The sequence below is a fragment of the Moschus berezovskii genome, chromosome 2 (assembly GCF_049115385.1).
Source record: "Moschus berezovskii isolate FMDL1 chromosome 2, NW_MosBer_1.0, whole genome shotgun sequence".
Classification (NCBI taxonomy): domain Eukaryota; kingdom Metazoa; phylum Chordata; class Mammalia; order Artiodactyla; family Moschidae; genus Moschus; species Moschus berezovskii.
Window position 1 is genome coordinate 51,985,582 of NC_142461.1, and position 17,183 is coordinate 52,002,764.

The 17,183-nt window shown below is 36.7% G+C and overlaps 1 protein-coding gene and 1 pseudogene across 3 annotated transcripts in view; one reads left to right on the forward strand and one right to left on the reverse strand.

The window, feature by feature from the left end:
- HECW2 (HECT, C2 and WW domain containing E3 ubiquitin protein ligase 2) overlaps positions 1–10,373 on the forward strand; it is a 446,193-nt gene extending 435,820 nt beyond the window's left edge. For all 3 annotated transcript variants that reach the window (XM_055397171.2, XM_088828674.1, XM_055397174.2), the window contains one exon: positions 8,184–10,373. In XM_055397171.2, the coding sequence (XP_055253146.2) occupies positions 8,184–8,295 (112 nt within the window). In that variant the 3' untranslated portion in view covers positions 8,296–10,373. The remainder of the gene's footprint in view (positions 1–8,183) is intronic.
- A 1,288-nt stretch (positions 10,374–11,661) lies between these two features.
- On the reverse strand, positions 11,662–12,653 carry LOC129537615 (histone-lysine N-methyltransferase SETMAR pseudogene; annotated as a pseudogene).
- Between the last annotated feature and the right edge of the window lie 4,530 nt (positions 12,654–17,183).

Here is a 17,183-nt window from a genome sequence, read left to right on the forward strand (position 1 = left end):
AGAGAGTCCGTCTTTGCCCACCTCACAGCCCAGCTCCTGGCCGACTCTGCCCCTTCATCCGGGCTGCCCTGCCAGCAAGACTGCCTGGACACCTGATTTCCTTGTGGGGAAGCCGGGCTCAGATGGGGAGAATTTGAGCTTGACAAGTAAACTTGGTCAGGAATGCTCCCATTTCCAAAGAAATCATGACATTAAAGTGTGATATTCTAATATCCTTTAGGGATTTTCCAGAATGCTTTTAAGTATTTGTTTTTGATTTATTAATTACTCAATGAAAAGGTTGAAATAGGAGTAAGGAAACAAATCAGAAGGATTAGGCACCACTGCCAACTGAAAAGAGAGTACTGACAAAACACATTCTAAATGATAATGAAAATAAAAAGGATTTGTTAGATTTATATACATTTTATTTCTAGGGCTATATCTACTAGATAAAATGAAGCCTATGGTTTTCTCATTCTCTCTTTAGAATCTTGATTCTAATTTCTTCTTGGCCTCAAATAGAGGCCTTGAGTCCTTATAAGCTACCAAAAGTCACTTCTGGGAGAATCACTTTATAAATGCATACACACACAGAAATACATTAATCAATTAATCGATCTATGAAACTTCAGATATAATTGTGATACTTTGGGCTCATTGGATTTGGATAATTGACTTGTCTGTGTCTATAGGAAAGAAAAGAGGGTTAAGCATATGACCTCCTGGTTAACATTTAAAGAATCCAGAAAGCACCAAGAGATCTATTAAGTCAGAGCAGATGTCTGGAGGGCTTTTAAATCTTCTTTATATTAATGCCAGCATGATTTCCCAAAGACTAGTTCAGACCTGCCCTCCTTGAGTGGTTCTGGCTGCATAGAGTAAAATGAGGTAAACTCATTATAGCCTTAGTGTGGCTGGCTTTGAAAGATTTGAAAAATGTTCTTTTATTGAGACTGAATAACTGGATGTGCTTTTGCTGCCAATATCAACATAGTCCAAGGGCCCTTCTGTTATTTTCAGCTAGAGTTTTCTTAGGACATGGAATGGGGTGGGAGAGGGGGTGTGAGAAGCCTCAGAGGATTGTGTTTTGTTTTGCTTTTTTTTCCCCTGTTCTTGGCTCACACAGCAAGTTGATGGTAAATATTGGGCAATTTACTTAACCACACTATTCCTCAATTTCCTTATTAGCAATGCTGTCTTGTTTATAAGGAGTTTTGAAATTTTTGCAAGCACACAAAACTCTGCTGAGAATAGCCAATATAGATATCTTATTTCTAATGTAATTGATGTCTCTCCAATAGTGGAGCCTGCCTGCATCAGACTCATTTGGAGTGACAGTTAAAAGGCAGATCACTAGGCCCACCCCAGACCTTCTAAAGTAGCATCTAAGGGGGTGCACTTAAAATCTCCATTGTAAACACATTTCTTGGATGATTCTGATGAGTTCCCCCTATATCTCTCTGAATATCTCTGCTTTGTGGTGAGCATGAGATAGAACTTGTTGGTTAGAGCACCTGAAAAATCCCCTGGCATCTCCCAGACTTTTCTGAACTGACCAAATCTGGACCGTTTTCCCTGAAGCTCCTGTATGTTTTGATTGAGTCATTCATTTAAAAAATATTTGAAGCTTTTTCTAATTTCTGTCCTCAAAATGTGTGTAATCTGGTAAGGTGTTGAGGACTAGCAGTTTAAAGTCATGAAGTAGGATGAAATGAACACTCAGGCTTCCAAAAGTGAAAAAAACCAAAGCATTAGTTTCCCTGCTTTCAGTTTAATGTTGGACTTCCCCTAGGGACCCAAGGTTGTGGTCTATTCTTGATTTGACTTTGGGGGAATCATTTAATCTTTCTACAGTTTCCCCCTCAACAACGCATACTTTCTCCATCCTCATGAAACATTTTTCATAGGAGCTGTTCAGTTTATTCAGAAGGAAAGTGCTGTTATAGTAACTATATATTGTGCAAGCAGGTGCAATTTAGGAATCTGTGATAGCTTTAGGTTAAGGATCAATGATGGTGATTATATCTTATGACTGAAGAGGATCCAAAAAGTTGTCGAGTCCTTCCTTTTGTGTTGAGAACTGAATAAAAAATATGAGTATCCAGGCTTATGGATTTACTGGATAAGTTACTGAACAGCAGAGACATTCAGAGTTCCTGTCTTTTTGCTCAGAAACCTGGGATAAAAGGACTGCTGTTGACTCCCAGCTTTGCCGCACCACTGCCCTTGATAGGGGTGATGCTACTATATTACACTTATTACACTTAACTACCTCTTCTTAGGCTACTTTACTGCATTGAGACCTGTAGCACTTTTCCAAGGCTGCATAACCAATTACCACCAATTTAGCATCTTAAAACAACATGGTTATGTCACTGTTTCTGTAATCTGGAGTCCGAGCATGATTGAGCCAGGTCTTCTGCTCAGCATCTGAAAGCTGAAATCAAAATGTTGGCTGGATTGCATTCTCATCTGGAAGCTCAACTAGGGAAGGACCTGCTTCCAAACTACCTTAAGTTGTTGGTAGAATTTATTCCTTGCATCTACAGAATTCATGGCAATCTACCTCTTCAAATCTAGCAACAGTGAGACTCTCTGATTTCTAGATGCTCTTTTAAAAGTCTCACCTAATTAGGTCAGGCCCAAGTTCAGGGTCATCACCCTTTTAATTAACTTAAAATCAACTGATGTGAGACTTAATTATATCTTCAATATATCTTCACCCTTGCCATATTCCATTGGTTACAAATTACAGGTCCCTTGTCATGCTTAAAAGATGGGGATTATACAAAGGCATGGGTCATGGCAGATCATCTTAGAATTCTTCATACCACAAGACCATAGTGAATTAAAATTCATCATTCAATCCAAGTATGCATAAGAAGTTAATTGGAAGATTCAAACATTCAGTTCAGTTCAGTTCAGTCGCTCATTCGTGTCCGACTCTTAGCGACCCCATGAACCACAGCATGCCAGGCCTCCCTGTCCATCACCAACTCCCGGAGTTCACTCAGACTCATGTCCATCGAGTCGGTGATGCCATCCAGCCACCTCATTCTCTGTCGTCCCCATCTCCTCCTACCCCCAATCGCTCCCAGCATCAGAGTCTTTTCCAGTGAGTCAACTCGTCGCATGAGGTGGCCAAAGTATTGGAGTTTCAGCTTTAGCATCAGTCCTTCCAATGAACACCCAGGATTGATCTCCTCTAGAATGGACTGGTTGGATCTCCTAGCAGTCCAAGGGACTCTCAAGAGTCTTCTTCAGCACCACAGTTCAAAAGCATCAATTCTTCGGCGATCAGCTTTCTTCACAGTCCAACTCTCACATCCATACATGACCATGGGAAAAACCATAGCCTTGACTAGACGTACCTTGGTTGGCAAAGTAATGTCTCTGCTTTTTAATGTGCTATCTAGGCTGGTCATAACTTTCCTTCCAAGGAGTAAGCGTCTTTTAATTTCATGGCTGCAAACATTACTGTTTATGAATTGTCATCCTCATGTATGTGATTATTTTGTTAATTCTTGATGAGGTAAAATTAACCTTCAGTTGAGAGAAATTATTTGGTTATCAAGAGGGAAGAAACAGGCTTAACAAGCATGTGATAGACATACTACACCTACAGTCCTGTCCTGTCCTAAGAAACCTTAATCAGGAATTATTGGGCTTCCCTAATGGCTCAGACTATAAATAGCCTGCCTGCAATGCAGGAGACCTGGGTTCAATCCCTAGATCAGGAAGATCCCCTGGAGAAGGGAATGGCTACCCACTCCTGTATTCTGGCCTGGAGAATTCGGGATCACAGAGTCGGACATGACTGAGCAACTACCACTTTCACTTCAGGGATTATTGCTTAACTAGAGAAAGGGTTTACTTGAATTATTTTATTTCCTAGTTTCCCCAGTATGGTTCAGTTCACAAAAATGAATTCACACATATCTATTTGAGATTACACCTATATAAAATGAGTTACTCTTTTAAGACTTGTCCCAAAAGTTGATCTGTCATACTGTTTGGTACACTAGCACTACCAAAAGCAAAGAAAGACAGTGAACAACTTCTGTTAGGTGTAAACATTAGAGATCATCTTTTCAACATTTCTTATCACAGCAGCACTCTGAAGAAAGACAATGTATTAAAAATGGGTAGCAGGTAATCAGGTTAATATTGCTCTATAAATAAAATGCATAACTATATATTGGGTTGGCCAAAAAGTTCATTCTAATTTTTCCATATGATGTTACAGAAAAAGCTGAGGAAACCTCTTGGCCAACCCAATAAAAAGGTGAACAGGCTAGAAGAGATTAGTGAGAGATAATACAAGAGTAAATCTCTTTATTTTGAAGTATTTCTTACAAGTCAATAAGAAATCCTAAAACTTTAGATGATAAATTTATTTCACACTCATAAGAATGACTTATCAAAGAAAAAAAAAACAAGTGTTGGAGAGGATATAGAAAAATTGGAACCCATGTTCATAGCAATACTTTTTTACAATAGTCAAAATGTAAAACAACCCAAGTGTCAATCAATGGATGAATGGATTAACAAAACATAGTATATACAAACAATGGAATATTATTCAGCTAGGGAAAAAAGGAAATTGCAACCCATGCTACAACATGGACCTGGAAAATGCTAAGTGAAATAAGCCAATCACAAGGGATGAATATTGTATGATTCCACTTATATAAAGTATTTCAGTTCAGTTCAGTCCAGTCACTCAGTCGTGTCCGACTCTTTGCGACCCCATGAATCATAGCACACCAGACCTCCCTATCCATCACCAACTCCCGGAGTTCACTCAAACTCATGTCCATCGAGTCGGTGATGCCACCCAGCCATCTCATTCTCTGTTGTCCCCTTCTCCTCCTGCCCCCAATCCCTCCCAGCATCAGAGTCTTTTCCAGTGAGTCAACTCGTCACATGAGGTGGCCAAAGTATTGGAGTTTCAGCTTTAGCATCAGTCCTTCCAATGAACACCCAGGACTGATCTCCTTTAGAGTGGACTGGTTGGATCTCCTTGCAGTCCAAGGGACTCTCAAGAGTCTTCTCCAACACCACAGTTCAAAAGCATCAATTCTTCGGTGATCAGCTTTCTTCACAGTCCAACTCACACATCCATACATGATCACTGGAGAAACCATAGCCTTGACTAGATGGACTCTAGTCAATGTCTCTGCTTTTTAATATGATATCTAGATTGGTCATAACTTTCCTTCCAAGGAGTAAGCATCTTTTAATTTCATGGCTGCAATCAGCATCCGCAGTGATTTTGGAGCATTCAGGGTGGTATGAAGTACTTAGAGTAGTCAAATTCATAAAGTCAGGAAATAGAATGGTGGTTGTCGGGGTGGGAGAAAATAGGAGTTAGAGTTCAATGGGTAAAGATTTTCAGTTTGGAAAGAGAAAAAATCTCTAGAGATGGATAATGGTGATGGTTGCAGAACAATGTGAATATACTTAATGCTACAGAATTGTATACTTGATAATGATTAATATGAAACATCCTTTGTGATGTATATTTATCAAAATAAAAATTTTTGAAGAAAAAAATAAATGGGCAAAGTAGATGAACATGTAGATCACAAAACAGGAGGTGTTACAAATAAACTGACTTGGCGAAAGAGTCTCAGCCTTGTTGGTAGCCAATGAAGTGAAAATGTTTAAATTTCATTTAAAAGAAGTACTGTCTTTAGTCTAATGGGATAATGAATGTTATGGGTCTCACGCACAAAGCCTGGATGATAATTATATTCAAAATATACTTCATTTCTCTGCTTCTTCTTCCCCTTTGCCTGTAACAGATTTAAAGTTTTCAGTTAGTATTTTTATACCAGTGTTTTACACAAGATAGATATTTAAACCATTTCTAAGACTTTCAGTATGCTAGTTCAGTTTCTTTAAAAAAGTAAAATGTTCTTCTTGAGACCCGAGTTAAGGCTCTGATGTAAGGAGGTATAATATATACTATGTCAAATGCAATTTTGAAATGGTTTATGAAAAAAGTATTTGATTGCAAAGATTGATTAAATGATTTTCCCCCAACATATTCTAGAGTTTATAATAACAAGAACTTGTAAACTCTGAGCCAGTTCTATTTCTGTGTCCTAAAATTGGTACAGACAGTCGCAGACTCAGGAGGGTTTGACTTAGAATTTTTTGACTTGACAGTGGTTTGAAAATGTTATGAGACTTTCCTGGTGGCTCAGTGGTGAAGAATCTGCCTGTCAACGCAGGAGACGTGGGTTCAGTCCCTGAGTCAGGAAGATTTCCTGGCGAGCTACAGTCGATAGGGTCACAAATAGTTGGACATGACTGAGCACGCACACACAAAAGTGATACACTTTCAATAGAAATCATATTTTTAGTTTTGAGTCATGATCTTTTCCTAGGCTAACAATATTCAGTGCTATACTTTTTCATGATGCTGGACAGCATCAGTGAGCCTCAGCTCTTAGTCAGCCAGGGTGAAAAAAGAAAAATGGTACACATACAACCATTCCATACCCATACAAACATTCTGTAACTCATTAAATTACATGAGATATTCAACTCTTAATTATAGAAGAGACTTTGTGTTAGATGATGTTGCCCAACTGTAGGCCAATGTAAGTGTTCTGAACATGTACAAGGTAGTCTAAGCTAAGCTGTGATGTTCAGTTAGTTAGGTGTTATCACATGCTTTTTTGACTTATGATATTTTCAGTTTACAAGGGGTTTATCAGTATGTAACCTCATTGTAAGCTGAGGAAGATCTGTATTTTTCTAATATGACAGCGCCCTTTGTGTTAATGTTTTTAATAAGCTATGCGGCCACACACCTGCTTTATTTATTATCTCTTTGTTATCTCAGTTTCCACGAGTCATGATTATCCTTTGGCAATTTAATGAAGGCAATCAGAGTAAATGTTTTTGATGGTAATGAAATGTAGCTAAAAATGCACCCCTTATTAATTGGTCAAACACTGTGAGCCAGGCATTGTATTAAGTGTGTTTCTGTGATTTCATTTAATTCTCATATTTCCTGAGACAAATAATAGTGTTTCTATGATTTCATTTAATCCTCATATCCTTCTGAAACAAATAATATGATTCTCATTTTATAGATGAGAAATTGAGTGGCAGGTTTTTTAATAATTCACTGCAAATCACATAGCTAGTCAGTAATGCTGAAATTCAAACTCAGGTTTCTCCAACTGCAAACCTCTGATCTTTCCACAACACTACACTGCAACTAGGAGTATAACTATATTTATCTCATACATATTAAAGTTATTTATAAGAATAAAAGGTTAAAACCATGTGATTTTGTAAAAACAGCCTGTTAATGATCACAGCTCCTAAAATTCCATATTAATTCAGGAGCAGTTTTTAAAAGCAAAGCTGTTTAGCTCCTGCAAACAAACTGTTGTACATTCCAAATAAATTGCTTCCTATTTCATGTCAAAAGTGCAGATTTGCTTCCCGATAAGATGTGCTGTTTGGAGGTTGTCTATTTTTTTATTGTGATTCAGGTGCAAATAACAGGAAAGCATATTTTTTCCTATCTTGGCCAAAGGGGAGGTATTTCTAAAAAAGAATGTAACATAATGATTTAAATGGCCATTATTTTGCATCATGAATTAGGAGAAATCAGATTATAGCACGGGAGTCAAAGAAGTAACAATGGTCTACTGCCTACGACAGGAAAGTCCAGCCAGGGAATTTCCCAAAACTCTAAGCCATGAGGTCTTCAGAGACACTCAGTGCTCTTCCCTGACCAACAAAATGAAAAAATGCAAAACCATTGACTTTTTAAGAAACATTCAGGCAAATGCCAACGCTGAAAACAAATTACTTTGCAAGAGCTTATCTTCATGACTTTTTTGGGGGGGGAAACCTAACATCAAAAGAGAAATAAAAATACAAACTTGTCTTTGTAATTCTTAGACAACTAAACAAATAGTAATATATATGTAATATGGATTTTAAATGACTGTGAAAACGTAAATAAAAAATTTTTAAGATATTATTTCCCTTAAAAGAATTCGGTTCTGAATTGTTCAAGTCAAAACATTTTCAAAGTGTTTCCAAACGGAGTGTGAAAATTGGCAACAAACCAATTTGAATATGAAAGACAAGCATGCGCAGACACCAGAAGAAAGGATCTCATTTCATTCAAAGCATTCTGAACTCTGTACTGCTTCTTCTGTTTGCAGAGCTCACACTTGTTTTAACCGTCTGGATCTCCCTCCATACCCATCCTTCTCCATGCTTTATGAAAAACTCTTGACAGCAGTTGAAGAGACCAGTACCTTTGGACTTGAGTGACCTGGAGGCAAAATGCCCAGCTCTGTGTAGACAGGCAATTCCAGAAGCTGCCTTCCTGAAGAATGACTGAATGTTGGAAGTTTCAACATCGCTTCCATTAGAGTAAAACTGAATGCTGTTATTTTCCAGGAATGGATGCTCTGTCACATTTGGGTACTGGATAGTGATGATGATCCTCTCGGAAGGATTTGGGTGAGCTTGATGCCCAGGGAACCACCCAGCAGTCTTTCAATCAACAGTTCTTGACTGCCAAACTTTTTTCCATTTGTTATGTTCCAAGACAAAGATGAACCTGTACACGATCAGCTCCATGGTAACTTTTAGAGACTCAGGAGAATCATGAAACTTATCTTTGAACATGGTTCAAGCCAAACTGACAGCACTTGGCCCAATCTCCAAATTAGTGCAAGTTAAATAGTATAATAAAAACAAATATATTTCCTGAAAATACATTCATTTAAGCCCTAAGTTATAACAGAGTATTAATTTTCTTGCTTATGAGTACCTGCATGGTGTGTACCATAGGTTTCAGCTTTCATGGGACACAAGTGGAAAATGAAACCAAGTCAATATGAGGTAACCTTTAAGATTTGCAATAAGGTGGTCTGTGACAATGTATATGCAAAGTGATATGTGTGTAATTATGGCTGAAGACAAACTGTTATACAATGAATTACTAATGACAGATTTTATGCTTTATAATGCATGAAAACAATTTTAAAATAATTAGCAATTAATCACAGCGTATCAGGAAAAAAGTACACAGTGAGTTCTGTTTATTTTTTATAGTTTCATTATATTTATGTTCTCTAAGATGTAGATAAGAATCTACCTATCATACTATGTGTATCATCTGTTCCATGTTCATGTTCCATGCTTATTCGGGCATCATGCTTGTATGTATCCTTTTAAGCACTCTCAAGGGAACAAAAAGGCCTTTTATTTTTATAAAGGTACAAAAAATTCCCCAAAATATTTTGCACTGAATGTACCAAAGTTGAAGGGACATTATAATATGACTAACAACAACTCCATCACTTGACAAGTATAATAGAAAATAGCTTCTAAATCAAACTTCCTTCACAGTGCCATGTCTACCACTACAAGGACTGTGCATCTAAGTAATAATTTTTTAAGACTCACTATATGTGATAGTATGATATGCATTTATTTAAAATGCATTAGACTCTTCCATCCATCAAATACTTTACAGGATGGCATTTAATACAGATATTTCGTATTTCCCCCACTGCTTTTTATTTGTACAGCCTCATTAAACACTAAGCTCAGTTAGGGAGCCATCAGCAAGACCCAAGAGATCAGCTCTCTTTAGTAATAAGAATTCAATTTTCCCTCATCAGTGAAGACATCACAAATTGAAAGTCTCAGTACTATATTTCTAAGTCTGCATTTTCACTGATGCATAATTTTCTTATCAATATTAAGAAACAGTTTTTCTATAATATCTCAGAAACTGCATGACATCACTAGCGTTGTCTCTGCCTCGTTTATCAGAGGGTGTTTTTCATTTTTATTACTTTGGGGTTACTCACCATCATGGTTTATTTCTTGACTTATGGACGCAACTAACCAGGTGTTCGATATAATGAAGTTAAATTGAGGGTAATAAAAGCATTGGATTAAACATTTGGTTTGCCAGCCTATGGTATTACAGGCATTGCCCAAACAATTCTTTGAGAACAACATTTATAGTAGCCATGGAATTCCTGTTATAGGGTGTTAGCAACCTTATGTTTTATAGAGGTCAAATGCATGGTTTTCATAGATGGTTGATGATGGTAAGAACTGATAACTCTGCTGGTTAAACTACATTTACTATGGGGACCCTCAAGAGGAATACTACTCTTTGTATTCCTACACTAAAGGCAGGTACTGCAGTGTGGAGAAACATTCTGGGAAAAAAAGGTTACAACAATCTGGAAGAAAGAAGGAAAGATTTATCTGTGTACTATAATTGTATCAGAAAGAAAGAGAAGAAAAAAAAAATCTTAACTGGAAATGTTAGTTTGTACTTACTTACCATGAATATAAGTATATATTTAATTTTCCAAACTATTTTTACTTGTTTGTATTTTTTTCATTATAAGGGAAAATAGTAGAACATACTTTTAAAAAAACACATTTTTGATGGTATATAAGATGTTTCAGAGCTGGCATTCCCTAAGCAGCTGATAGAAGGTTTCAAAAATACAGCATTTCCTTCAAAACTATTTTCATAGACCATGTTAGCTTGCATTTTGGTTTGTGACACTTTGTTGTCATATTCTGTATTATTAGGTAAGAGATTTGAAATAAAATATCTCTTTAATTATTTCTTTCCAAATACCAGTATAATCATTAATTGCTACCATTCTCAGAACTGGAAATTATCCAAGATGTACCTAATCACATCAGAATACCATGGTAACCAATCTCTTATTTTTCATTAGTATAAACAAAAGAATCTGATAATAGCCATTTAAAACATTAAATAACATTTCTACAGAATAAATTCAACTTTAATATATTCTACAAATAGAAATATCCATAAATATTTTCTTCTGGACTATGAACCTAGATAATTTGGCTGTCTGGGCTTGTTTTCTTTAAAATGTTCATAAATGATGCATATAGTATACCATTTTATAAAAGACAGTCATGATACATCAAATATATGCAGAACATCTCTTAGGTGAGAGAAGAGACATTGGCATTCACTCTGTGCCAGCTGCTATGGTTGATGGTTGAGCTACAAGATTCAAAATCTGTCCTCAAGAAGCTTACAGTCTATTGGAATACATACCAAGGTTCAGAAAATATTTTAAGTAAAATTTGATATGTTCTACAATCAAGAGAACATCTTGCTCCATCTGGGAGTTCCAGTGACGACTTCATATGTGGGAGATACTATGCTAAAAAAAAAAATCATATAAATGCTCTTTCTGTTGATACCTAATGGCGTATAATAGTATGATGATACTAGTCAAGTGTGGAAGAAGGAAATGGAGTGGAGAAGGAAATGTAACCCACTCCAGTATTCTTTCCTGGGATATCCCATGGACAGAGGAGCCTGGCAGGCTACAATCCATGGGGTCACAAAAGAGATACAGCTGACCATGCACACATGCATGCACATGGAAGCCCAGAGTGCATTTACACACAGGGTTTAAAGTGTGAAGGTGGGGAACTGAACCATGATGGACCAACCCAAGGATCTTCAAGTTATCCCCAAAATGACACAATTAAGTTCAATAGTTTCCCTGTTTCTTTTCATCTGCACTATGGTGTATTAGGTTAGTGCAAAAGTAACTATGGTTTCGGACCCTGAATTTTAAGTCATTATAACTAGGCTCAGACACATCTTTATTAATCAAAATAGGAACCATCACAGTCAGCACATTTTTGCCAATGAGAAATAAGTTTGTTTATTCCTGTAGCATAAAAATCAGTGCTTCAAGATTTGATGAACCCTTGGAAAGCATTTTCCCTGCAAAAAAAATTGTTGAGATGCTTGAAGAAGTGGTGGTCAGTTGGTGAGATGTCAGATGAATGCAGCAGATGAGGCAAAACCTCATAGCCCAATTTGTTCAACTTTTGAAGCATTGGTTGTGTGACCTGCTCTTGGGTGTTATGGAGAATTATTGGGCCTTTTCTGTTGACCAATACTGGCTGCAGGCATTGCAGTTTTTGGTGCATCTGATCGATTTGCTGATCATACTTCTCAAATGTAATGGTTTCACTGGGATTCAGAAAGCTATAGTGTATCAGACCCTCATCAGACCACCAAACAGTGACCTTGGCCCTTTATTTGGTGCAAGTTTGGCTTTACTAAGTGCTTTGGAACTCCTTCTTGGTCCACCCACTGAGCTGGTCATCGCTGGTTGTTGTGTAAAATCCACTTTTTGTAGCATGTCACAATTTGGTCAAAAACTGGTTCATTGTTGCGTAGAATAAGAGAAGATAACACTTGAAAATGATGGCTATTTTTTGATTGGCGGTCCGTTCATGAGGCACCCACTTACTGAGCTTTTTCATCTTTCCAGTTTGCTTCAAATACCAGACGATCATAGAATTTTTGACTTGGGCAACTTCTCATGTAGTTGTAAGAGGATCAGCTTCAATGATCCTCTCCATTGGTCGTTGTCAATTTCCAATGGCCAGCCACTGCATTCCTTATCTTCGAGGCTCTTGTCTCCTTTGCAGAACTTCCTGAACGACCACTGCACTATATGTTCATTAACAGTTCCTGGGCCAAATGCATTGTTGATGTTGCGAGTTATTGCCACTGCTTTACCACCCATTTTGAACTCAAATAAGAAAATTGCCTGAATTTACCTTTTGTCTAACATAATTTCCATAGCTTAAAATACATATAAAATAAACAACAAGTAATAATTCATTAGTAAAAAAGATAAAGTAAGAAATGCACATTAAAATTATGTATAACATAACCACATTTAAGAGTGTATTCCAGCATCAAATGGCAAAGTTCAGAAATGCAAAACCAAAGTTACATTTGCACCAACCTATATACCTTTGCAGTGTTAAAAATCCCAATTCCTGAGCGCATCCATCTCTGGGGTCAAAATGTTTTCCTTGTGCAAAAAAATAATGAATGAATCTTGGCCAGAGAAGTGTGGTTGCAATTTTCTAGCATCTGTTATATTTGTAATTAAGTAAAAGTTCTGTAATAAATGAAGGAAAATTTGTTTCTCTTGTATAACAATCAAGTTTAAAAAACTGCATTCAAATGATTAATGGTGGAATATGTTTAAACAGTGCTTTAGAGTTTCTCAATGCTTTCAGGTGCTTAGTTTGTCTTGATCTTCACATACTCCGTGGAGTAGAAGGTATCAGGTCCTGTCTGCATTGAGGCTGATTTTCACAGGTGGCTTGTGAAATCAGTTTCAGTACTTCACAGCTACTGTTCCAGGTTTCATCTTGAGAAACGTGGACACTAATATGTATACCAGCCTATTCCAGTTTCACTGAAATTTGCAAGCTGCTTGTCTACCAGAACTCTCATTTTTTCAAACACTTTTGAGACATGACACCTTCAGAAAAGTCCTTGAAGAAATTAGCATTTCATAGAAAAAACTCCCAATATCCTTAATATAAGTTTCCATTTTACTACGTATTATGAGAAATTAAAAACAAAATGCAAGATTTGATTGCTTTTGGTGGATTTCTATATTATAGTAAGTTTAGTTTTCTCAAATAGTATTTGGAAGCAAGATAATGAAATAGCACTTTAATCAGAAGCCTGATTTTATTTTTTAATTTTAAACAAGGATGGATCTAGAAAACCCTGATAGCTGAGTTCCAGTGATTTGGGTGAAGGGACCACTGCAGGTTCTTTTCCTCTTTGTCTTCCTCACATTGATCCAACTTTTTTTCTTCTTTCTGCACAAATTATGACTTGATCACTTCTAACTAAGGAAAACATCTGATAATGAAGAGTCTTTCCAATCCAACCCAGTTCAGGAAACTCCCATTGACGATGAAATGATGCTACACCATCATTACAAAACACTTAAACCACACTGCATAGTACAAATACAAATAAAGACCATGGCCTCACCCTCAAATTGAATCTGACTTTCAGGTCCTTTTGTGTTCTTACCTGCCTTCTGATTTAATTGATGAGTGAAAATACTCTAAATCTTAGACACCTTACTTCTATAAAATTGAGTTTAAATCAATGAGAATGTCACTTTCACTTAGGTTCTAATTTTGCGAAGCCTATATTGCCTTTCTAATTCAATTGTGTTTTCTAGCTAGTTGTGCCTGTCTCACATGGAAGCAAAGGGATGTCAGAGACATCAAGCTTTTAAATTGTGTTTTAAGGCCAACCACTTGCTGCCTACTAGAAGAATAATAGAAACAAAAAAATCAGAAAAGATGGAACCAGTAGTGGTGCCCCCTCCCCGGCCCCACTTTCTCCCCGACCCCTGCCAAGAATGTAATGCTAATTATGGACCAACTGGCAAGATTCAGGAGTGGTAACTGCATTCCAAGGAGCTAGCATAAAGGATATGCTGAACATGTGTGCCCTACGCATATCCGAACAGTCAACAGTACTGTTGCAGGGGGAAACTTAAAACAAGGGTGAAAGGATCACCTTATGGCTTGAGGCTGTGGGTAGAAACATATACTTTGGTTTCTGACTTTGAGAAAAAAGAATTATGTGCTTCCCAATAAGAGCACTCCTTGGTAATCCACCTGGTGGATTCCCTTATCTTCAGTAGGGTGATAACATTTTTCTGTATTGCAAAACAGAGTTTAGTCCAAAAGTATTAAAGCTAACCATAGCTTAATTAGGAGATCCAACGATTTAGCATTAAATTGTGTTGTGGATTACTTTTAACTTAATTGTTGTTACTATAATTGAACTTTAGGGAAAAAGAGAGCACACATTGCTTGACACATTTCTTTTGCTTAATTTGTTTTTTAGCAGACATTCTTTGACATTACAGTCACTTCCGAAACATTTTTCATGGTTTCTAATGGTAACTTATGTGTTCCCTGGTCATGTATAAGCAAAAAACCTAAGAACTGGGTTACTGAATTGCACATAGAGACCTAATCTGTATTTCCAATTTTTCAACAAATTAATCAAGACTGAAATACATTTGCTTAGATTTAATCTATAAGGCAGTTCAGCAGAATTGGAAGGTCCTGGTTGTATGGTTTCTGGGAAACACAGGAAAATTAAACTTACACATGAAATTTTTATGTGGAGTGGCCTTGGGCAGGTGATATCTTTATCCAATTTTCTTTTAAGATATTACAACCCTGAGCAGTGTTGATAGGTATGGTGTATGATTCAAGCTGAATCAAATATTACTGATGCAGCTAAGGAATCAGTAAACTTCTGGTTACTATCACCTTCTATAAGAAAGGATGGATAATGTTCAAGAAATACCTTGGAAGGACTAACCAGGAAACACACAAAACTGAATGTTCCTTTAGGACCTTAATGCTCTAAGAGATGGTATTACAACCTATTTTTCTTTATATGGTATCATAAGTAAAATTTGAGGTTGTTAATATGTTAGAAAGTGCATAATATCACATGTTTTTATAATAGGGATGCAGGCATTCCAAAGTAAATAAAGATACATGCATCTCTCTTGCCTATTACTGAAAGTATTAATCTAATTTTATAATAATGATTACTTTTTAATATTTAGGCTCTGTAAAAAAAATGCCACATTTATGTCTAAGATTTCAGTGGAGCACAGGTGGTGTATTTTTTTAAGCCTTCAAATTTCACAAATTCCACCCATTGTGTCTATTACACCATATTATAATTAATAGCTATGTTTCTATTTTTGTTGAGTTGATTTAAGCCTCATATTTATTCAATGTTACTTTTAATAGAGAACAATAATGGGAAGTATTTGCTATTGACATTGAGATTATACAGCTCTCATTTTACCTTATGTTTAAATTTCATCTTTTTTTCTCCAAGCAAATAATGCAGACTGTTGACATCCTATAAATGAATCATGGGTGGTCTTAAATGGAGCCTGGGACTCTGAAATGTAGACTTGCTTGTTTTCTGGAAAGTCTGTATTCTTATCCTTACCTGAACCTCTGACTTTTGTGTTAATTTTTTTATGATTCTGAAATGCTTTGAGGGAAAGATATTTTATGTGTACAATTTGTTTTATTTTCATACTGATCTCTATTTTTGTTTAAAACCATGTTGCATCATGAAATCACTTAATCCAAAATAAATCTTCTTAAAAAAAAATAGATTATGATTTTTCTGTGATACATTTGGGGAGGAAAAAATCTCAAGAAGAAAGAGAGCAAAGTAGGGATAAAGGTCTCATTGGATTAGTATGCAGCTTTGTGGATACAGGAAGTTCTCTTTTCATGATACTTACAATTAGGAATCTATTTTGTTTATCCCTAAAAGATTATTTTACTATTTGGTAGTGCATAAATTAATGTTAAAGGAATGATTTAACACAATTCATAGTCTCTTAACTCACATGAGTTGAGACTATTTGCTAAACCATCTTGGTTGAATGCTTATTTCGTAACCATATATGCACACTACCACCACCACTACCACCCACATCAGTCTAATTGAGGGGTCACATATTCACAAGCCTACAGGGGCCAGGCAAGTAAAACAACAGTAAAACAAGCATCTGGCTGGGTGTATTCATTGAGTGCAACTGGCTGGGTGTAAGCAATAGAAAATGGTAGGTTTGCCTAAAGGAGGCATTGTAATACTTTGCTCCAGCAAATTCTACTCACATGAAATTCAGGTCAGTGTTGAAAGATTCAGGTCAGAGTTTATTTGTCAGGAGAAACCCAGAAATCTAAAACTTTAGGTTTCTAAAATTAGTATTTCTAGGTCTCTTTAATACTGGGTGAAAGTGAAAGCGTTAGTCGCTCAGTCCTGTCTGATTCTTTGTGACCCCAAGGACTGTAGCCCACCAGGCTTCTGTTCATGGAACCTCCAGGCAAGAACACTGGAGTGGGTAGCCATTCCCTTCTCCAGGGGATCTTCCCGACACAGGGATTGAACCTGGGTCTCTTGCATTACAGGCAGATTCTTCACCAACTGAGCCATCAGGGAAGCCCCTTAATACTGGGTGGATCAAAGCAAATAAGTCTGTAGGTTGAATTTACCTTGCAGGTCTTCCAGTTTGGAACACTTGATTTACTCTGTAATGTTATTTTATGACTGGCTGGTAATATAAGTGAACTGACCAAATAAATCCTACTGAGACATGGCAATTAATAGGAGATACGGATAAAGGCGAATACATGCTAGAAGGGTAGATAGTCACTAAATGATATACTTGAAAATGATGCATGCTTACTAGTATCTTTTTGAAAACCAATTTGTGTTCATTCATGTAAGC